Here is a 22,767-nt window from a genome sequence, read left to right on the forward strand (position 1 = left end):
AACAAAGAGGTTATTTAAGGTTGCCGATGCTTTGGTGTACCGCAGCTAGAAAAAAATGCGACCACAGTAGTTTAATGGAGTGTGGCTAAAGTCTATCACGTGCAACGTCTTGACAAATTAATTAGACGCATTGGCTGACGATTATATAATTTTTGTTGTTGCAGGTTTATGCTTAGGACTGATTTATTTTTGGTATAACGCTGGCCCAGTAGCGAAGTAGGAATGTGAAGTGATACGTTTTTGTGTCATAAATATGAATAAGAAGCTGAGGAGAATCTTACGTCGCCGGAGGACGAACAACACCGACGACGTCACAAATAAGGTAAAAAATATTTGCGAAAATTTAGGAACAAATTGTAAAATGTCAGCTGATCTAATGTATATTTTTATAACTGATCGTTATTATAAAAATGTGCAGTTGGAGTTTTGAAAATCTTTGGCCTTGTGTAATATGGATTGGAAATTTTTGTTGTGGCAGCAACTTTACTTGTGATATCACCTTCCACATCATCACCCGAAACATTGTAACGAATTAATGGTACAATTTCTCACTACCTCGTATTCGCTCTTACGTCATGCCCACAGACGTACACATTTCAATAATCAGGAGAGCGTAGTCCTACGTGTTTTGCTTGCGGCAGTCGGTAGTAAACGACGCTCATTGGAAAGTAAACGTCGTTCCTCATAATTTTCCTAGAACTGTTTCCTTACTTGGGGAACGTTCTGTGCTTGCGGTCGTACGTTACAAGGCCGCTCCTTGTTGATTTGAACGTCTTCGTGTATTGTCCTTCGTTTTTCCACAAAGCGGATGTTTGCATGTTTTTGGGCTCCCTTTTGGACCCGTCTGACTTAAACATGTTTTTTTGGGCACGGGAGGTCTGTCACAGATATAAAGCACGGGACAACGCATTTATACTTTCCCATACATTTTGTGAGCATTTTGTATCTAATTTCCGAACCTGGAGGAAACCCAAATGCTAAGAGTTTGTAAATGTTATTAAGCCGCCAACCAATTCAAAAAAAAAGTACCAATTATGCCTAAAAGGTCCAAAATTAAATAGGTTATGTAAAGGCCGGAAAGGATTTCACTTACCAGCACGTTGGCAGATGCTTTCAGCACCTCATGAATACAAACGTTATTCAAAAATCACGCAAAAAAGCGTGCTTGGAAAGACAGCCGCACAAGTGTACGTGTCAGGCAACCGTTAAAGCAGCCGTCACACTTACGATAAAAATAAACCGATAAATTTACTAAAAAGAGCGGGGCTTGCGCAACCGAGTTAATTTAATACACGTATGCATTGTTTGACTTACGGGAACACGGTTAACAGTCCTCGGGCATTTTGGGAAACCGACCACGCGGAGAATAGAGCAACCTTTCACAACGCTGGACGCTTTGAGGTCTCGGTAGACTTTAGTCTCGGGTGTGCCAAGTCGTTTTATTTCTTCTCGAATCTTCAAACCCCGACCTCCATCTCAAGTCTGCCTATATTTGCTCGAATCTTGGCAAATAAAAATTCTTTACCGTCTTTTCGGGGAAACTGAGCTTTTGGCCGTAAATTCAATTCGCGTAAACCGGCCGCGGATCGTAAAAATCGACGCCAGTCACCCCGTACTTCAACAAACCGCGACGTCGCATATTCTAACGCCGCCTGCAATCGTACGGGCTTATCACGCGGTACCCGAGTGAAATTGTTTGCCTTCGCAGCAATGGGTTGTTTACTGGAAATACGATGGATTCCTAAAAATCGTCGAAGCTAGGTTGCGCTCGGTTGATTTTCTCGCACGCTCATCCCACATTTGTCCAGCAGCCTTGTAAGGTAAGGAGGCAAATGCGTCGAGCCAACCCTTACTTGTGAACAAATCTACATATTTATTACCTTGACAGCAAGGCATGCAAAGTAAAAAGGAAAGGTGTATGGGTGTTAAAGCTTACGATATGAAATAGGTTGCCGAGTATTGTAGACTTGTAAAGTAAAGCAAGACTATGCTGTTGTGAACTAATTTATTTATTGCGTTTAGTCAGTCCTTCAACGTTTAGCAATTAGTGCATTTAGGAAGTCCAGATTATGCTTTTGGGGTATACGTAAAAAGAATCAATTTTCAACAATTGTCGAATTAACAGTGCAAAAAAAACGTACGGCGATTATAATACTGTTCCCTTAGTTTTTTTCCGAATCTAGCCCTCTGGTTGGCATTGTTTACTAATCAGCGACACCAATCTCCTATTTAGTATTAAGAATTCAATGAAACTAGCAGAAGTTTCGAATTATAGTGACCTAGTTTTTTGTGGTTGCTGAATTTTTTCCCCAACCGTTTAACAAGACATAGTCAAGGTCATTTCACCGGCAAGGCCGTACAAAGTTCACCTTTTCTCTCCGTCACAAACGTTAGGAGTGGTATTTGCGTCAGCATTACAAACAATGTTTGCAGAACAAACTTATGTGCTTGACGTAAGAAAGGTCACTAAAGGGTATTTCAACAACTGTTACATCGACAAATGTTTGATTTTGTAAAGGATCTTTTTCCATGCGAACTTTTCTAATGAAGAAAGAACACCGGTAAATTAAGTTTTTACTACATCTGAACTTAAAATCACCAATTTCCCGATCAAATACTCACATACCCTGATTTTTAAACATGCAACTGTGTTTTAATTTTAATTTGACGAGGGCCTGCTTTACAGTAACTTAGAAATGAAGCTCTAAATGTAAATGGCATACCGCCTTTCGCCATATTTTATAAGTGGATTGCACTCCTGCTTATCTTTTTCACGGCGTCAAGACAAACAAAATGGAGAGGCTTCCTCTGGCATTCCCAACCAGGCGTGCTGTTGTGTTCTGCAGTACTGATACCACCAATAACAGCGTTTTGTTGTGATTTTTTTGTATAACAACAACAATCGCATATTTTTTAAATACACATTTCTTCGGTTTTTGATCGGCCAGGTTAGTTTTCCAAGTGTGAAATTTAATTTGAATGTGCTCCCATGCACCGAAGTTGCGCAAGTAGCAAAGGCATGTGGGATAAATGGAAGAAGGTGAGAAACGACGGGCGACGATACGGGTTATTTTATGAGTGCGCCCTCGGAAAACCTTGGTTTAGGGAAGTGTTTGTTTTACTGATTTTATCACCAGTTCGGCGGTCAAAGTCAATGTGTATTCTGTGTGCGGTCGTTGTTAAAACCGCATTGCCCAAAAATGCAGCGAGGCCCGAAACCACAGGAAATTGTGTTTATTAAATCCTCAATACCACAATGGATAGGTTAATTTATATGCATAGACTCGCCTTTACGGTGTTGTTAATAGCTACCACCGTATATTTTTACTCTCTTCGTGCTTTTTATGTGTATAGTTGCATTTATTTATTTTTTAATTGAAAAGAAAACAAATGAAAGGACGAAATAACTTTAATTTATATTAAGAAAGGCGTTTAATTACAATATTAAAGTCATTTTTGTTTAACGTTAATATCGATCCTGCATTTTCTATCAATCACCGACACTGGCCGCACACGAAATCTTGAAAAAAGTTTAACCTTTGAATCCTATTTGCAGTATTAATAAACACAAAGCACACTCCGACTATAACCGATTAAGTTCTTGGATGCAAATTCGTGTAAAGGATTTAAACAGCTGCCTTCAGGCGTTCGCAGGCCTAAAAAGTTCAAACAATTTCCTTTATCATGGTGAAAGGTTCCGTTTGGATTGTAACTGCATTTTCGAAACTATAATTGGCTTTAGGTTATTTACGCACAAAATTTTGCCACTATTTTAGAAAAAAATTGACGAATTATTTCGGGTTTTGAAATTCAGTTGATCTCAGCAAAATCATAGACTAAAAACCGCGCCGCTGAAAAACCTAAAACCAAGAATATCACAAGAGTTTTTGCTTTTTTTGCAGAAACAACGCGATTTGCCGGCTTTGCTGAGCGAGAGGGAAAAAGCTGAGCCCAATTATTATCTTAGTAATGACCAGAGCAGCAACAACCACAACGCCGCCGACGACAAAGATCCGAAAGCTGAAGACCTCATTGTAAACACGGAACCCACAGATTTAAAGCAGGGAGACATTGAAATAACACTCGAAGAAGTGAAATACGAATGCTCGGATCGGATTCCGAACGATTCCAATCCTTTCCGAAGCAGCCCAAACTCGACGGAAATTCAACGAAGTGGGGATAGCGCAAATAAATCGAAGCCGAATGCTTTGTTCGAGTCGCGAAACGAAGTAAACCACTCCAAATGCAAGTTACATAACAATAGCCGGCGGCTAACCCGCGCCGAGGCATCCAGTATGCAGAACGATCGTCTGGCGCTCGCATTCAGTCGAGCTGCTCGCTGCGACAACATCACTTCCGAGGCCGTAGACGAAGACGACTGGGGTGTTCGCTGCGACAGAGACTTTCCGTTTACGCATTGTCAGAACGCAAGTAAAAGTTTCCGGATGAAGCGACTGCGGGACGAACGGATGAATCAAATATCTCAATGCGATGCAGACTGGGGCTGGGTTACTCTGCCCAGAAATGATGAGTCTTCCTCAGGTAACTGCGGCTTCTGCGATCATCTTCCCGCGCTTAACACGCGGTGTACTGTGACGTCACAACGTGGACGGGACCGCTGGAGCCCCTGGAAGACATGCCGTTGCGCATCGACATCGTGCCGCGGAAGACGACACGCCTGTGGTACTGCGCGCGATCTTCCCAACAATTCCAGAACAACTTCGAGTCACACGCGGCGATTCAGAACATCCACAGCGGTTCTTTTTACCATTGTGGACGAAGACGCTCTCGAACGAAGGCCGCGGGTCCTCGAATTCGGCCGTTCGTTGGTCACAGAACAACCACTACCTCCCCAACACCAACGCCAGCACCACCACCAGCACCACCGCGACGCGCTGCACGCGCACCGTTGCCATGAAGACGGCGCCTGCAACATTTCGATGCGCAGCGACGGGATGGACTGTAATGAAGATTTCGAAGGTAAGTCTGGTCCTTACTCCTCGTGTCTGAGTAATGTTTTGGTTGGTAGTTCATTAAATATTACGCAGTGCAGTGCGTTTTAAAGTCGTTTTGAGAAATTTTATATGCGAAATCATAGCCGTTTTTTATAACTGTAGGATTCACAACATTTTCTTCCTTAACGATAATCGATACCTATAAGTAGAATAGTTCTCTTGTCGAACCTTCGCGTTATAAAGCGTTTTGGCATTAACATTCTTGATAAACGAGCTTGTTCGCAGTAATTTATTGATACTCAGGAAGTGATACTCTCACATACCAAAAAAAGATGTTTTTCTGTTGAATTTAGCAACAATGAAATTTAACCCTTCCAAAGGTCGTCTGAGCAGCGGACTGAACTTTTATAAAATATAACACAGGCAGGGAAAATGATGCTTCAGAAGCGAACAGCGCACAGTCATAGGAAATACCACTTCCCATTTTTGTATTGTGACGCCCTTTTCTAACCTCGCCTAAATACGCTTCAGTATTTGTCGGTCCGGGAAAGGCCAAGCTAACATCCCCGACATGGAACGACTACGCCCACTTTGTGTGTACCCACTCTGATCAATACAAACGAATTACCAGTTACGGCCTAATTGCTTGGTAATACCCTGCCCACTAGTTTCAAACACGTGCCGTTATTAAACCTATTTCAGTTTAATCTAGTGCCGTAGAAGCATTTCGAAATCGATATATTTGCCCAATAATGACAATGCGATTTGACTCAGGAGTCGCTCCCGATGATGCGGTTGTCTGCATATGCTCATTGGTAAATATTAACCCGTTTTGAGGCGGTAACCCTGTGTGTTAAATCCCAGTGCTGATTCATACAAGACGGACATATTATGAAATGCCACCGTTTTTATTATTTAAATATTACTTATTGCCTTACTTGCTGGTATGCGAAAAACCTTGAATTTAAAGTTGGTTACTAACCGCGAGGATGCTAGACTATGATTTCTGTAGTTTTGTGCCTTTCTTCTTTTATAGTTGGAGGAACGTCTTTTTTATACTTTCCGCCAAAAAAATATCCAAGCTCCGGTTTACGCAAGTGGCGTAAATTTTTAATAAAACGGTGGCCCGACAATGTATCTGCAATTAAGTATTGCTTTGGTCGAGGTTTTACCTGCATTCGTAACAAACGAATTTAGTTAGGAAATTTGGCGAGATATATATAAACATACTAGCACGTGAAAAATATCAGGGCTATTTTAAAAGTAGCGCCGGCAAAAGAAGCATTTCACTGGATTATCGCCAGTCCAGGTACCAAGTAAAGTAGCGCTAATAAAAAAAATTGACGCAGCGCCTGTAGCCAGAGGGCACTTTGTTGCGTCACAATGCGTATGGTGACGCATGAGAAGAAACGCGCCTTCTTTTTCCTTTGCGCAAGTGCTTCAATGTATGCCCAGTGCCAGTCAGATTTGAGCTCAGGTGCATTCGTTGACAAGTATCGTTATCTTAATCAGACGGAAGTGCGATTTTTAAGTTTCTCTCAGGATACGTGGACATACTGAGAAATCAAGCAGTTGTTGACGCTGGCAGATTTGTACAGAACATCAATTGAAGCGTGTACATCTTGACTGTTCATTTAGTTAGCTCGCATTACTTTTCGCAATGAAGGTGGCCCAAAAGTTATAATGTTCCCAGTTCCAAATTTTCTGGATAGTTGTCAATCAAATCCGGCTGGATAATTTGGATCCGGCAGTTTGTTAACACCGATTCGTGTATTTTATCGGTATGGCAAAAATGTTTAATTGCCAAATAGAATGCTATGTTAAGGTTAGCCTATCATGAGTGGAACAAATGAACGTGGGTATTTATTAGTTTGGTACAACACGTCACTAAAAACCTAAATAACAAACAACAGAAAAATCGTATGTCGGCGAGTATCACAGACTGCTGGGTCCCAAAAACGAGTAATTTGCGAAATGTTTGTCCGTTTTTCGGACAAAAATGCTTTCCCGACTATGCGATAAAATTAAGTGTATTAACCGGCTGGGTCCGGGATTTGAAAATTGGTCAATGTCCGGCTGGGTCAGGGTACCCGGATCCGGCGCAAGACGTCATTACTCAAAAGTCGAGTCAGTGAGTTATATGTATGGTGCAGCTAACACTTGACCTTGCCAAAATGTTTGCAAGGGCAGGTTCTCGTGCGAATGTAACAAAAAACACAAGAAATTCCCTAGCGAAGCCATTTCTGGTTCCCAGTGCTGAGCGGTCCGACTCCCAAGTGTTCGTACACATTGTGGTTTGTGTTGGGTAGATTAGTTAACTGGGCCGTAGCGAAAGGAACGGTTTTGACAGCCGTATAACAACAACTTGTCATCATGTCCTTTGTACTTTGTAATTTTGCGGGTTCCAATTCCTGTTTGAAAGCTACGTACGAGTCGGCAGTAGAACAGTAAGATGACTGACGCAAGTTCCACCGCCAGGCTTCGGAATCACTACCTCGCTACTTGAAATGTGATGATTGAAAATATCACCGTGACATTCTTGAACACTCTGTCAGGCAACATTCGTGGAATTACAGCTACCCCTCTTCCTCGGGAACAACTACTCTCGTTTTAGTTTGTTGATTGAAGCAAGAGGTGGAATGAGAAAATAGGAGGTGCTCGGTTCAACTCTTGCATGCGTGCCACCCTTTTGAAAGGCGGTATATTAATCGAAGTATAGTGTACGTGGCAACTTACTAACCACATATATTTGAAATAGTTTCACTTAAGCATAAAGTAAGGTTCTTTCAAAATAGCGAACCTTACTTTATTTTTTCAAGCATTGTAGATCTGTCCCTTTCTCCTAATAATAAACATGGTGATGTCATAATTTTATGCGTTCCAAGATGTGTAACGTCAACATTGATTAAGTTTTATAGGGTGTCGCCAAACGTAAAGTGTCTTGGGGTCTTTTGCTACTGTTTGTCGTACATTTTAGTTTTATTCTGGTAAGTTTTGCCTGGCAATGTTCGGTTCATAAGTGGACCATGCACGTGGTTGTATACTAAACCTATTTGGTCGTTATCTTTTAAAATAACAGCATATTTACGTCATTACCCTAATAACGTCCTAAAGGATGTTGATGATTTTGAAAGCAAACCTTCCGAGAATGGACGAAAAGCTACAATCCCAGTTACGCACCAGGGAGCAATAAACGACATGTTATCGAAACCACCCCCTTTGAGTAAGAACGCGTTGGTATCGGATTTCCACATCCTGTACGTCTGCAGACTACGTATAACATCTATAAAAGTGTCTTGCCTTTCCCAGTACTGAGAACTGGCAACCACTGCAGCCAGACGACCTTTCTTGCGGCGTGTTGCGTTGCCTTTTAAAAGCCACAATCAATACGCGCTCCGTTCCTGTTCCGCAAAGGGCTTTTGTCAATTTGCGTTTAGAATAGGGGGGGGGGGGGGTTTCAAGTACCGCGCTGTATGAGCCTGACGTTTCGTTTGATCCTGATCAGAACACGCACGTGTGGAATATGGAACAGTCGTATAGGTTGTACGACAAAAATAAAAAAAATGGTTGCTTTCATAGCATTTCGTGCGACACTGTTTTTGTAAATATTGTAAATGAGTGTTTTTTTCCAAACACCAAGAGTGCTTTTTTCAAATGATGTCACTTGTTTGTCGCGTGGGCCAAAGCAACAACCTTACCGCGAGGGTATTTCTTTGAATCTTCTACCTCGTAAACATTATTCATTACCCTGCCAAACAAACCGCTTTCGTGAATCCAGTCCTGCGTAATTCGTTTATGAGTTCCATCTGAATTTCTCGTACGGACTTTCTTCGTCGTTGTTCGCCGTAAATCCTTGTGATTCATGCAAAATGCGACAGCGCAGTACTTGCAGAACAAACCGCGTTACCACTGGTCAAATACCTGTTCGCGGGAATGGCAAACAGGACGTCGGTAGCTGTTGTTCGCACTTCGTTGCGTATTGATTCGCGTTCTCGGCGCAGGACTTACGTCTGGGATATCGTGTGTACTGGGAAGTGGTATTTCCTATGACTGTGTGCTATTTGCTTCTGAAGCATCGGCATAGTCGTTTCACTATTGTCGGCCGTTTACATTGTAAGGCTAGATCACCGCTGTGAATTACTCGGAAACCTTTACACTTTAGGCGCAAGGAAATGGGATCAGTAATTGCGGGGTCGATTCACGGCGGTCAGCGATTTCGAGAAAACAATAGACTTGAATCGATTTGTTCGCGGAACTCCCGCAACCAGCCGAGGTTACTTAGTCTACAGACAGTATTTGTGTTAAATATTAAAATGAGAAGATCGTGAATCTTATGTCAGTGGTAGGCGAGGTGTGTACTGTAGTGGATTATCAGGGCGTACCTGTGCACAAATTTTTATAAACTTACTTCAAGCGCCCCTCGCAACTAAAAACAATACCCCATGTGTTTTAAAATCTAATCCCTATCTAAATACCATGACAACCAACCGCCGCCACTTCACTATCTGCCTTGATCGCTAACCTACCATTGTTCTGCCCCAGTTCCAGGTAATGTCAGCTGGGAATAGCGCCCGTTTATTCATCTATTTGCTAGTTCCCCCGCCTGCCCGAGCGAACAGGTTAATGTTCAACCCGGAGCTGGAAGTCAGTGTTCGCAAAAACTCTCTCGCTTTTCGTCGAAGCGCTACCTTTTCTCTCTGGCACGTTCTAAAGCTGATTCAGCCCTCTCTCGGTACTCAGTCATTCATGAACCCCGAATGGGAAGGAGTGTGGTGAAATAGGACAAGGGCCGCCACTGCCGGTGGTTATTCCGAACAGATATGTAACAAACGCAGTTTGCTGTTAGAGGTGGAGAAATGATTGGAATGCGGCATCTGTGTTCATGTTGTTACTCGATTGAAGGTAGTTGTTCGTTCCAGTCTTGGCTAAGAATCATTTATCTGGACTTTAGTATTAAATGTGGTTACATGCAGTGCAGGTATTGTGCGTATTCATCGTAACTCTTGTGTAACGATGTACTTTATTGTGATGCGATCCATGTTAAGGTCACAATATTATTTGTTGGCGTTTTGTGTATTTTTTAACGGTTGTCTTTAAAAAGCATTTTGTATGCGACATATGGCAGCTAGTGAGGTCAAGGCCATGTTCTTTACAAATTGGCGCTTTGACTAGGCGGTTAGGCCGCGAGATGCGGTATTGTGGCGTCACAATCGCTGAATGGCGATGATCTGCGCAGATAGAGGCTGTAAAAACATCGCAGCGGGGATTTCGCAGAAGTGTGGTTTTTGCCATTGAAACTTCACACTGTACTGCTCTTGCCGCTAACCGTTTTACGTTGTAGAGTCTAGGGTAGAAATTGTATTTATAGACTGGGCAAAAAATTAACAATTTTATTGTTTGTAGAAACGAACGGTGACCACCATAGCAACCACTGTTTGGCTGTTGCCACAATCAACAACAACTGTCTTCAAGTCAAAAACGTCAACGCACTCTCGACGTCACAATCGTCTCCAACTACGTCATCAGGCATGGGCCCCTCAATCGCGTTCTTAAGTGGCACAGATACTTCCACAGTCGGCGCGCGGCAACAAATCCACTCCAGCTTCTGCCACTGTAACTGTCGCGCCAGAACTATGACGTCACGACCTAAGACGTCACACCACAATCCCTTCGACAAGCGAATGTCTGATGAGGAGTGGCTGGAGCAGGACGACTTTGGGCTCGAGGCTACAACGTCGTTCGAACATTTCGAGCTATCCAAACGCGCCTATGCAAGACTAATCGCCTACTGTCATTCCAAAAAACTGCTCGCAGACATTTACACGAATTCGGGCCTAGAGGATGGCCAATGCGACTTCGTTTCCGCGACTGATTCCAGTGGATCCAGCGATGACAACGCGCCGTCATCTTCATTCGCGGGATTCAGCGACTCTAACCCCGGTGCAAGCGACTTTGTTTCTGCCAGCGCTTTCGATTCGGCCCAAACCCTTTGTCACCTGGCACAGGTGTTCGAAACAGTCGACGAGTGTCCCTGGTATTGCGGCGCCATGACGGGCCAAGAAGCTAAAATGCGGCTCCGTGGGACCCCTCCTGGAACATTTCTTCTCCGTGACAGCAGCGATTCAAGGTAAACATTTCTGTAATTTCTCCCGAGATTTTTCATAATTTATGAAAACGCAGTTTGGCACAAGTGTGTGTATTTTTTTTTGCGGAAGTAAATGCACATCAGCATTTTGACCTCCAGGGCAAGATAACGTTATAAATCTTGATAATATTCAAATCCAAAAGGCATTTGTGATGTAACCCAAACCCAACAATTTAAAATCAATTGTAAATTCAAATGAGAGAGCCACGTAGAAATCTCTATTCAATTTCCTGCAGTCGTTTTCTATAGAGCCACTTAACCCTGGCCTTCCAAGAACGGTCGACTTTAAATTGCGAGTGCGCGTTTCCAAGAAATTTGGCGCGACCCACAAGTGCTGCTTTTGTTGTAAACCGCACTGACCACTGCCAATCACACTTGACGCGCAGCTCACTACGCGACGAGCATGTCCTTGTCGTGGAAGGTCGTTGACACATAACCAACGGAAATAAATTCGACCACGAAATGTACAGATTTGCATACTTCAATCACCATTTCAGCCCACGCATGTTTGTATTTTTGTTCGCTAATCGGCTATAGGGTCACAACCTTTTGTGGTCCGGACGGTTTTTGTCAAAATTTCCCTTATTCGTGTAACAGCCCGACGTACTGTTCCATTTAAACGACCGCTGTCGCTTCCGCAGCAGCCACATTTTCCTAGCTATACCACGAAACCGATCCAAGATCGAAGAAACGGCTTGAAAAAAAAAATCCGGATAAATACGAAAAACTACGAAACGCGGCGCAATTTCACCATAAAGGTCGCGTTTTAGTAAGAATGTCGAGTTCAATTTCCCGCGAGCTCTAGTCACGCGTGTGACCTTTGGTACCTGTCAAGGTCAATTCTCTGTGATCGTGGCCGTTGGACGTAAAATAACGACCGGGCTTTCGAAAGGCACGTTTCCGAGCTTTCTGAAACGTTTCTAGGAAACACAGGCCTCTCACCCTGGCATTCGAATTGCGTTTTGGATTTCGCACGACCGTGCGCTCTCAGGGCTCCAGACAACCGCGCCACAATGATCCAGCGTCCGCTCGAGTTTTCCAAGGATTGGAAAACCGCTGAAATTAACAAAAGCGAAGCACTTGGGTAATTGTAGCGGTTCGCGCCTCTGTTCTGGGAAATAACTTCTGAGTTTATGGAAAAACCGGCACTCGCCCACTGTTCGTGCGGCAATTATTGCGAACGAACTCCATTACGTGGACTTGAGACGTGTCGCTCGTTCTAATTTACGACCTTGTAACTTTCCACCATGGCAAATGTTTAAACGAACCTTAGTTTACCGACAAGGAGTTGGAAATTACTGTTTGCAGGAGAAACCGCAGAGTGAATAGCGTTTCGAAACTTGTTTTAACAACGAGCTCATCTCGTAAACCCTCAACATAGCTTTCGTCGGACGAACTCCGCTTCTGTGCAAATTAAGCAATAGTGTATTTTATGAAGGAACGGCAAACAATAAAAGTCGAACAAACACCGGTGAATTGCGACCTTCGTATTCAGAAGGGCGTGACAAAATAGGGTCGATTACGTGCAAGGTTAAAACTCCAAATGGATTTTGTTATTGATTTTAGGTTTCTATTATTACGACTTCCATATATATTGTATTCATTTCCCAAATAGTGTAATGTGTTCAGGGTCGAAACGCCATAATTTTAAACATATGTGGTGGCAGAAATACGCATGTAAGTGCCCTCAAACAGCCCAAACTGTTCAATGCCCAAACTGTTGGCAACTGTTCAATGCACACTTTCTGTCCATTTTCCACAGTCTCTACGCCAGCTGTTAGTCACGACCGTAAACCAATAAAGTTTGCGCTGTTTCTCTCAGAGGGATCGAAATCAATCATCACGTCTTACGAATTTCCAAGAAAGCGATGGCAACAAGCTCATTAAACTGTTATTCCCTCCTTCTGCGGTTGCGCGCGTTATGTAACGTTGACTTCTAGGAACCTGGGCTGGCTAACATTAACGATCTCGCGTTACCACTACGGATTTAGATACTAGACACGCAATATATCTATCATCAGTTTTGCGGCGAGAATCGACTAGGTTATAGGCCATCGTTTCATATCGCTGTTAATATAGTTGGATGTTGCAGAATGTTTTTTCGTTTACGTGCTGTGGTATCTTGAATCACAGAGCTGTAGAACAAAGTTTCAAACTTCAAACACTGTTTTCGTGAATGCTTGACGATCGGCTTGTTTCATAACTAGAAATATAGCTTATCCGTTGTAAAATCCAAAACGTCTTTTTTCGTAGTAATATATCGAGAAAAGGTGATAAACGACGTCCCTCTCCCTCTACAGTACACAGTGGCCTTTACTCTAGTTTTTTCCTCTGAAAACCGTTGTTTGTGAATCTCTCGCTATGGTGGTTCGTGCCTAATGTCCTAACCACGTTGAGGTATTCGCTGGAAAATCCGCAGATATTCCGCTTCCTTTTTCACAACGCCATTGAACCCGCATAACTCGTCGTTTCGACGAAGTCGGGAATGCCGCGACACGACAAAAGGCGCCCTCTTCTGGTCCGAACCGCAAATGCGTGGTGTAGATTTAAGGCTTGGCTGTCTGGCTCTCTGAGAGCTGCTGCTCTTTTGCAAATGACAGAACACTTCAGCTTGGGCGAGTTCGACGAAAAAAGGTTATTCTGTCCAGATTTTCGCGGAAAATGCGAGTAATGTGTTCCGTGATTTCAGACTGCGTCGACATTAACACAGCGTGCTGTGCGGCCTTTGAGTTCTTAATAGACGACAACACATTCTTTAGATTAGATTTTCAAACTGCTTTTCCATTAAAACACTGCGGCGCAATGTGGAAACAATTACATCGCTCACAATTACAACCAATTTTTTGAACAAAAATGTTTTGCCGTAAAAACTTCCAAAAGCGATTTTCGAATGTTATGCAACAAAACTCAGTGTTACGTCATAAGGCCCTCAGGCTGTTGGGCCGGTCTCGGATCAAGATCTTATGTAACTCAACTTTACGTAACCTGTTATGCAGCGTTCCTTCAATACAAAAATCTGAGAAAAAAAACTAGGTCAAAGGCATTCCTTTATATTTTTGCACATTTGCATTAGGTTGTGGACTAGGCATAAATACTAAACAATGAGAATTTTTAAATTTGTCAATATCTTTATAAGTGTTTTAAAGCTTGCACAAAATTTTATCATTTTCGTTTTTATCCAGATTCCTCTTCAGCATGAGCCTAATGACCCGACGCGGCGCTACAAGTATTCGAATCGTGTACGCCAAAGGAAGATTCGGTTTCGACTCGGAGGATGACGATTCCTCGAGCAGAAAGTCTTCCTCCGCGCACTCTCGTCGCGCCAGAAGCGACAGAACTAAATGCATCATCCGAATGATTCTTCACTACACCTCCTATCTCACCTCCAAAAACTCATCAATCGAAAATGCAAGAGACGCGCCGTCTAGCGGCTCCGAACGGTCGCCAAGCGAAACCTCTAGGAGTGCTAGCGGGCCAGATCGCAAGCGCCAGTTCTTGTGTTATTCGGTGGACAGGGGAACAAGGAAAGAAGTACCGATCCAACTGGTTCAGCCCATTAGCGGTGGAGTTCACAGCTTGCAGTTTATCAGCCGGGCGTGTCTGAACCGGCGGTATCGACTTTGGGAAAACCCCGCTTTAATATCCAGTCTTCCCCTTCCGTATGTGATGAAGAATTACGTACGGAAATATCCCTATCCAGTATAGACGTGTTTTGTTTAGCAGAAAAAAACATCAAAATAATTTTCGTAAAATGCCGATTTGTCGAAGTTATAGGAAATCTTCAGCAAGAATCGTTTCCGTCATTCGGTTGAAATATAAAAAAAATCTGAATTTGTTCTGTCGCTTCAGCGTACTTTGCGCTCCACTTACCTAAAGTTGCGTTCATTGGAGTAGCAAAGCGTCTATTCATTTTCCTCTCTATTTATCACTAAAGAGTTCCTCGCGTTGTTTGTCTTATTAATATTGTAATCTTTGAAGACGGCGACCAAATTTTCACTGTCAACGGTCGGCCTAAACTCACGTTCAATGTTGAAGTATCTATAATAAATGCATTTCTATTGCTACTTGCTTGTGTTGCCAAAAAATGAGACGTAGATGCTTGCAAAACTTTTTACCAGCGTCAGAGGGATGTAGTGAAGATTTTTATTTGCTTCTGCAAAGTTGAACAGGAATGCCAGAGCTAAAAATTGTAGTTGGCAAGTAAACTAGTTTTTTCAAGGAAAATGTGACGCACAAATGCCCTCTTTGACTGCAGTAACTTCGGCAAAATCAGCTTAAAATGGAAACTTTACTCGGAAATCTCCGTCTAACATCAGCATGAAGGGTTACAAACAATTTTAGAAGATGACTGGATAACACACGTCTTGCTCTCAGCAAAGCAATATTTACGCAAAAGCACTGTAAGGTTGAACTGGCTTGCTGCAGTACTAACTGGTCAAAAGCCTATATACGTACAAGTCTAATATAACAGTTGTATGGGATTGCCTTGGTGAGAGATTAGTGAAATGGACTTTGCTCGGCAACGCATATTTCAGTCGAAAATCCACTTCAAAAATCCAACGAAAATCGGATCCTTCTGATAAGGCCGTCTAAATACACGTGAGATTGGCGCCCGACACTGTTTTGAGTAAGTTCGGAAATTTTATGACGGAAAAACACGACAAAAATGTGATTTACTGTAATTCGCAATGGGGAAATTAGTGAAACGAAATTCAATGACACGATATTCAAACACACATCTGCAGCAAAATAGAAAAACAAACAATAATCCCAATTGAGCAGTTTCTTTTGAGAAAACTATCAAAGGCGACAATACAAGTACGTATCATACCCGAGGAATGTAACAAAAACGTGACTCTAAAAAACAATTTTCATGAAATCAAATTTACAAACAAACATATCTTGCTAACCAGGCAAAATAGCTTCGATATTCACCACGCAATATAAGGCAATACAGGGAAATGAACACGTCTTGCTCTGAAACAACGTTCATTACAATTTACATGACTATGTAAAACACGGTTGTAAAAAGGAACATGACTTGTTAGTGCAATAACACGTTTTTTGGATAACACATGGAATATAGTATGCAAGATGTTAAAAGGACGATACGATACACGATTGAAACTCGATTATTTTACATGTACTATTACGTTTAGTTATAAATCTCTTTGGTAAACTTTTTCACCCTTTTTTGACGCCGAAACCCACCATCGAAACATAAAAACGTGTACTACAATTTAAGATACAATTCACAATAGGTCGCTAAACACACGCAAAAACACAACACAATATTTCGGCCGTCATTAAAAATAGGGATTTGAAGCATTCCTGAAAAATGATTTACCTGAATAAAAACAGCCAACAAAATGCCACACGTTAGTCATATTTTTCATGCATTCGGAAGCAGAGACGCAGATCCACCATTTTGTCATTTTCGACGTTATTACAACAGCCGTGTTAGGTTAGTGGTAAGGGAGCACTTTGCATTGGCGCGCCAAACTGCTGTGCAGCTGGCCTGGGAGCAGGTCTAATATTGCGTGCTTTAAAGTAGGACGTGACTTGCGATGGGACTTCGGCCAGGACGTTCTTCGCAAGCAACCCAGGTGGTCCCTGAGAAAAAATAATCCGATTTTGATGGATAAAAAATAGATTTGGTCCAATTTTGAACTCAAAACACACATACAGTCACAGGTTGGATCAAAAAGTATACTGCAATCTTTGCAAGGTATATTGGTACAACCACACCACTACAACACTACACAAGTCCCATACACTGATCAACAACTTTACCAGTAAGTGTTTGTTTTTAAGGACAGCAAATCATGTAATTCTTTAAAGTAGCACTTTTAAGAACACAATTATCAATTGTCACCAACGAAATTAATAAAACAAAATGGAACTCAGAGCTTGCAATTATAAAAACACATCTTTGGGCAGTGTTCCAGCAATTTAGTAACACACACTCCGTAATACCTACCTAATTGTGTTCATGGGTTAGCATATGATGGGGGTGCGTTCGATGCGCCAAACATGCTTTGTTGAGCCAATTTAGGGTCTTTCATGGGTTTCAACTTACGAGAGCGATAATATGAAATAACTTGGTCGGGGAGTTCAGCGAGAACGTTTTTTGCGAGAATGTGGCGAGGGGCCTAGTGTGGGACAAAAAATTGGTTTAATTTTGCTATCACTATTACAGATGCATTTTCTGCACTCTGGAATGCTTAACGATGTATTCCTATTGCAAGGTACCAGTGAAAAATTGCTACAAAATCCTGTGGGACTGAACGGAACAGTGCATTGTCTATTTTGATAAATTTGTATGGAATAAGAGATGGTTATGCTAGCAACTGTCCTTTGGAAAATATCTGACAAGACTTTGGCAAAACTGTGCATGCTTAATAGATGTACAAAGCAAGAATATGCAGGAGGCAAATAATCATTAGGTAATGATGGAAAATGTTGTGGTTTAGTTTAACAACCAAGCTAAGCTCTACGATGACATGGTATTAATGGGACTCTAACATGCAGAAAAACAATACATCGGATGCAAAGTGATGGAATTAATTCAAATAAGTACGACAATGGGTGTGGTGTTCATGCACAAGCATTTAACTAAGAATGTCACATAACAATATGCAGACATGCTTTTTTCTTTGATCGTTTTTAGGGTTTATTATGCTACTTGTATTAATGCAGTGCATCAGTGTTAGTGTGTGCACCATAGGTTAGCCACTACTTTCTATGAAGAAATTTGTGCATAAATTTTAAGTACACTTACATTTTTAAAGTCCCGAAATGGAACAAATTGCACGATGTCTCGCATAGCAGGGCGACCACTGCGGTCTGTGAGGCGAACATCATCCCCATCAAGTACATTCATCTCCGTGAAATCCGCACCACCTGTATGGAAGTTAACAATGTGTGGTTACTTGGCAAATTTGCAAACAATACTACTCTACCATCTTAAAATAGATGACAACCACAATATACAAAATATTTGTGTGTTTGATAGATTGACATAAATGCTAGACAGTATGTTTTTGTTCAAGCATCACAGCTTCACATGTATTAAAGATGATTTCGCATGTTGATGTCACCCTTTAGTTTAAAGTAAGGTTTACAAAACATTTTTTGCCACATTTATTGCTATCAAAAAAATTAATTAATTAATTAAGCAAGGAAAAAAGATACTGACCGACGCCCACAATAATGATAGACATTGGAAGATTTGAAGCGGCAACAATTGCGTCTCTTGTTTGATGGAAATCTGATATTACTCCATCAGTGAGGATAAGAAGTATGTAGTAGTTCTAAAACACAACACAATACATAATTAAAAATGTTGTTTAAAGGTCAACAGGCTGCAATTTGTAGCAAAAAGGACTGGGCCGGACTTAGTCCAAATGCTGCATACCCAAATTTTTTTTAAGACTAATTTTTAAATAAAACTTTCATTAGCAATCTTACTGAAGCAACTCCTTTTTGTGATTCTTCTTGGGCGAACCTCATGACATGGTTTATAACAGGAGCAAAGTTTGTTGGGCCATAAAGCTGGATTTGAGGTAGACAGGTTTGATAAGCAGCTTCCAAGCCAGCTATGCCTAAAAAAAAAATAAAATAAACATGGCTGATTTATTGGTATCAGTTAGTTCAGTATAATTTTTGAAATATTTTGTGTTTATGCAATTTGTAGTTAATAAATGAAAAATATGATATATTTTTGTGAAAAATCTACTTGAAAAGTATGTGGCAAAGGGTAACGAACCGGCACAAAAAGGGTTTTGGAAGTTAAAATTGAGAGGAAATTCGAAGGACACTTGATAAGTGGGTGGAACCTTTGCCCCAAATCCGAGTCCTGGAAATAATTTGTCTGTATCATAATCTTGGCACACTTCCCCGACAGATCTCAAAGCTCGCAAGTATTCGTTTGGGTTTCGTGGGTCCATGAAGTGCAGAGACTGGGGACTTCTGGGATCGCCATTGGAGCCAGTAAAGTCAACTGCCACCTGCGTAAAACAGTAAGATTGATGAAACTATGCAACAAGCGGGAGAAGACAATGATATAACTAATCCAGTAAAGCCATGCCAGTACTGTTGGCTGTATAAAACCCAAGTTTTTTATAATTTTAGTAAAACAAATTTTTTGTCAATTTTTACTTTACCATAGGTGGACAATTCATCAAGGATAATTTAAACTGTGAACCTAGACTGCATTTATGCAACTACTTTCTATTATGACAGCATGAATCCAATAAATTAGGTTCGGCTTTGCACGAACCATTTGATACTTGTTTATATCAAAAGTAAACTATTTACTTACAGTGAAGTTTATCTGGCATCCTCCAAGTATGAAGTCAAGGAATGTGTATTCCACTTCAATCTACAGCACAATAACTGTTTAGAGAAATTAAAATGATATAAACAGCACCGGAATACAGGCACACAATAATTCAATGCAAACTGCTAACACATATTTGGGTTGCTATTTACCTTGCACGAGGACAGATGAATAACACCAGAGTTTTTGTACTTTTTTCCCTTTTTGCGCTTCTTATCGGGGTTGATGCAATCCCACTGAACCTAACAACAAATGTGATATTATAAATTGCACAGAAAGTTTTTATGCACGAGTTTCTTTAAGAACTTATTTTTTGTCAACTTTCTTCCTTACATGACACAGATAAATATTTACCTGCGATGATTCTGCCTCCAAGAATGACCGGAAAGTTGTTTTATGTTCGCCGATGAAATCAGAAGAACCGTCGTTGTCCCAATCAAAACATTTTATCTGGTAAAGTTCAAAGAAATTGTAAAGGAAACGAGACATCGCAACTTAAATTTTGGTTTTCCTAAACAAAAGTTCATTTGCGGAAATAAAAAGTTTGGACGCGAATAGTAAATAACCATGCAAATTGACATTTACAGAGCTATTAACCTTAACTAGACGGGGGCAATTGCATAGACATCAATAAATGTATGTTTAAATGCCAACCTGTCAATTTCAAAGTGAGCAACATACCAGCAGTTGTGCATCATGATTTCCTCCACACAAACTTTGTGTTGAAATTTTAAATGGCTTCCATGTTGGGTTCAAAGTGTTTTTAATGACTTCTGTCCGGTGAACCATCATCCACTTCCCATCTACTCCCTCTCTATGTATTTCAAGATATGGATCTGATTTGCCGAAGAAGTCCTTGAAAAAATAATAAATTTACCAAAAATGTAGACATAGTCCAATTCCTTAACCAGAAACTTATTTACCTTCAAAACTGTGATTATTTTGTATCAAAAGTATTTTTTTATGCACGGTAATGCTAAGTTCTTGCATAAGAACAATCCTTTCCAAGTTTCAACCAAACAGTTGTTTTAAAACTGAAAAACTGCCAAATTAGAGTCTTGGTATTCAAGTCTAAATAAATCAATGCCAGCTGTTTTTGAACAGAAAAATTTGACACAATGAATAATTTATAAGTCTGATAAGAATGTGAATCATAGCTTTAAAATTTTGGGGCACTTGTATTATACATTACAAGACACACACTGAAAAGTTTAATTTTAGTGTTTTGAAAATAGTATACTACTTCTTGTTCCTTAGTACAACTGAGATATATATTACATTACTGGGGTTCATAAAGATGTGAACCAAGGTTTGTATTATTTGTATTACTATTTGGCAGGCCAACCATCGGGCATCTTCAACACTGTGACTCAAGTCAAGTTAAATCAATAACAGATGCTAATTCGGTTTTGGTGAATGATTGATGAGTAAGATCAAAAACAAGGAATGAGTAACTTATCAACTATTCCTAAAAGCCGATATTTGTCCAAACCTTTTTGTCCAGGCCAGTTCCACGAAACGAACAAAAGGCTACTTCGTTGCTCCCACCCAGTTCCTCAGCTGCAATCTGCCCACATGTAATAATAACTGTAATAACATACACATCCTGGCATTGTTTTGATTGGCATAGAACTATTGACAAAATATAGGCATCGCAATTAAGTCTTGATTTTAAAAACTAATATAACATCCACAGACATTGAACACTACTATTCTTGTGAAAGGGTTAACAAGTTATAGATATAGGCTACCTTAATCCTGCTTTTTCCGGCATGCCTTTTGTCTTTTAAAACCAACGGCTCATCCAGTACTCCATGAGACACAATCTACAACATCAAAAATTGAAAATAAAAAAAAATAAAAATAGGAAAATTTAGATATAAATTTTACAAAAGCCATTTACATGTCCAAGTGTTGCTTCCAGTTCTCCCAAAAAATCATGTTCAGAAAGTCGTTGGTTGGCATTGTCAATGTCATAAATGCCAAATTTTACTTTCTGCACTTCTTCAAAGTAATAATCCAGTGTAAAGGTTTTCGCAAAGTTTGGATTTAAATTATTCAGGACCATCTCTGTCCTTCCATGCTAAAAAAATGTATATATGTCATAGGGTAATTAAACTAATTAAAGGGATAGTTAAGGTTTGCCTAATTTCGCTAATACCAAAGAAACATTTGGAAATTTGATTCATTTAATTTTGTGATTTTCAAATAGGTTTATGTTTACCAAATTTAGCTACTTTCAAAGTAACAGTCGAAAATCAAGTGAACCGAGTTTGTGATTACCTCGTACCACCTTCCATCTTGAAGCACAAACAACGCACAAAGAGGGTCAGACTTTGACAATAAATCTTTATCCAAAAGATTAGTGCAAGATACTCTTAATTCTACTTTGGAATGACAAGATGCCGGTGGGGGTGCAACCCCTTGCTGCATTTTTAACTTTCAGTTAAGGCACAAAAAAATAACACTCTAAACATTGGAAATAAAGCAATTGGCATGAATAGCAATGTAAAATATATCCTCAAAATTCAAATATTTGAATAATAACAAGCCTGCAAATACTAGTAATTATCTTGCAAGCTACTATGGGTTGAAACTGACGAACTTTAACTACTGCCTATTCTGCCTAGCTGGTGTCTCCTTAAAGTCAAGTTGTAAATCCAAACAACTCGAACATTTTTGCAGTGGGTAAACAATAAACCAAACCAAACACCCAGTGTGACGTCGGACGAAACTACTCACGCGTTTACGTCACGCCTCACGTGATTTAGCTGACTGTTGACGACAAATCACGAGATAGGTTATTTTATGAAATGCGGAATATTACAAGTCCTATGTCACGTATTCACGGTTCCGACTTCGCGTCATCAATGGGCCTGATGTCACAATGGCGCAGTTAAAGATTGGATGAAAATGCATTGGTATGGGTAGGAGTTATTCACTAAAACGCGTGTCGCGCAGCCCTAAATCCTTTTGTTGGAAAAGTTTTACGTTCAGACAAATCAGAAACTGTCGAAGAATATGAAAAAGTTCCAAAAACGAAAATTTACGCACAGGCGAAAAGAAAACGTTTGGAATGAATGGCACTTAGCGCGCCTGGCAGCAACTTGGCTGTTGTGTGCATTTTGCATGTCCGCACTACAACAAACGCGCACATCAATGCAATGTAGCTGCCTGACGCGTTATTTACGATTTTCTTCTCCTTCACGCAAATTTTATTGTTTGGTGCTTCGTACTTATACATTCCTCGATAATTTTGGCTCTCCTTAAAACAAAAAAACCTTCCCACAAAATGATTTACGGCAGCGCTACGCTCGTTTTATTGC

General features: G+C 40.8%; 2 protein-coding genes across 4 annotated transcripts; one reads left to right on the forward strand and one right to left on the reverse strand.

Annotated features, from left to right (window-relative positions):
* The first annotated feature begins 168 nt into the window (after positions 1-168).
* LOC145905585 (uncharacterized) lies at positions 169-15,115 on the forward strand. 2 transcript variants are annotated; one of them, XM_082992829.1, is made up of 4 exons: positions 169-322; positions 3,903-4,980; positions 10,359-11,082; positions 14,283-15,115. In XM_082992829.1, exons 1-4 carry the CDS (start codon positions 254-256, stop codon positions 14,803-14,805), a joined length of 2,394 nt encoding a protein of 797 aa, XP_082848955.1. In that variant the 5' UTR covers positions 169-253; the 3' UTR covers positions 14,806-15,115. The 2 variants fall into 2 exon arrangements, with proteins under 2 accessions (XP_082848955.1, XP_082848956.1); XM_082992830.1 differs by lacking the exon at positions 169-322 and adding an exon at positions 2,991-3,040.
* Positions 15,116-15,715: 600 nt separating this feature from the next.
* LOC145906722 (copine-3-like) lies at positions 15,716-21,906 on the reverse strand. Of its 2 annotated transcripts, XM_082994174.1 has the most exons (14): positions 21,725-21,906; positions 21,345-21,524; positions 21,193-21,267; positions 20,934-21,008; positions 20,123-20,296; positions 19,796-19,891; positions 19,594-19,683; positions 19,424-19,483; positions 18,869-19,109; positions 18,571-18,704; positions 18,299-18,413; positions 17,882-18,003; positions 17,081-17,252; positions 16,574-16,713 (listed from the first exon to the last, which is right to left on the reverse strand). In XM_082994174.1, exons 1-13 carry the CDS (start codon positions 21,872-21,874, stop codon positions 17,091-17,093), a joined length of 1,674 nt encoding a protein of 557 aa, XP_082850300.1. In that variant the 5' UTR covers positions 21,875-21,906; the 3' UTR covers positions 16,574-16,713; positions 17,081-17,090. The 2 variants fall into 2 exon arrangements, with proteins under 2 accessions (XP_082850301.1, XP_082850300.1); XM_082994175.1 differs by lacking the exon at positions 17,081-17,252 and having other exon boundaries at positions 15,716-16,713.
* Positions 21,907-22,767: the final 861 nt, after the last annotated feature.

Source organism: Ascidia mentula, chromosome 6, assembly GCF_947561715.1.
Source record: "Ascidia mentula chromosome 6, kaAscMent1.1, whole genome shotgun sequence".
Lineage (NCBI taxonomy): Eukaryota > Metazoa > Chordata > Ascidiacea > Phlebobranchia > Ascidiidae > Ascidia > Ascidia mentula.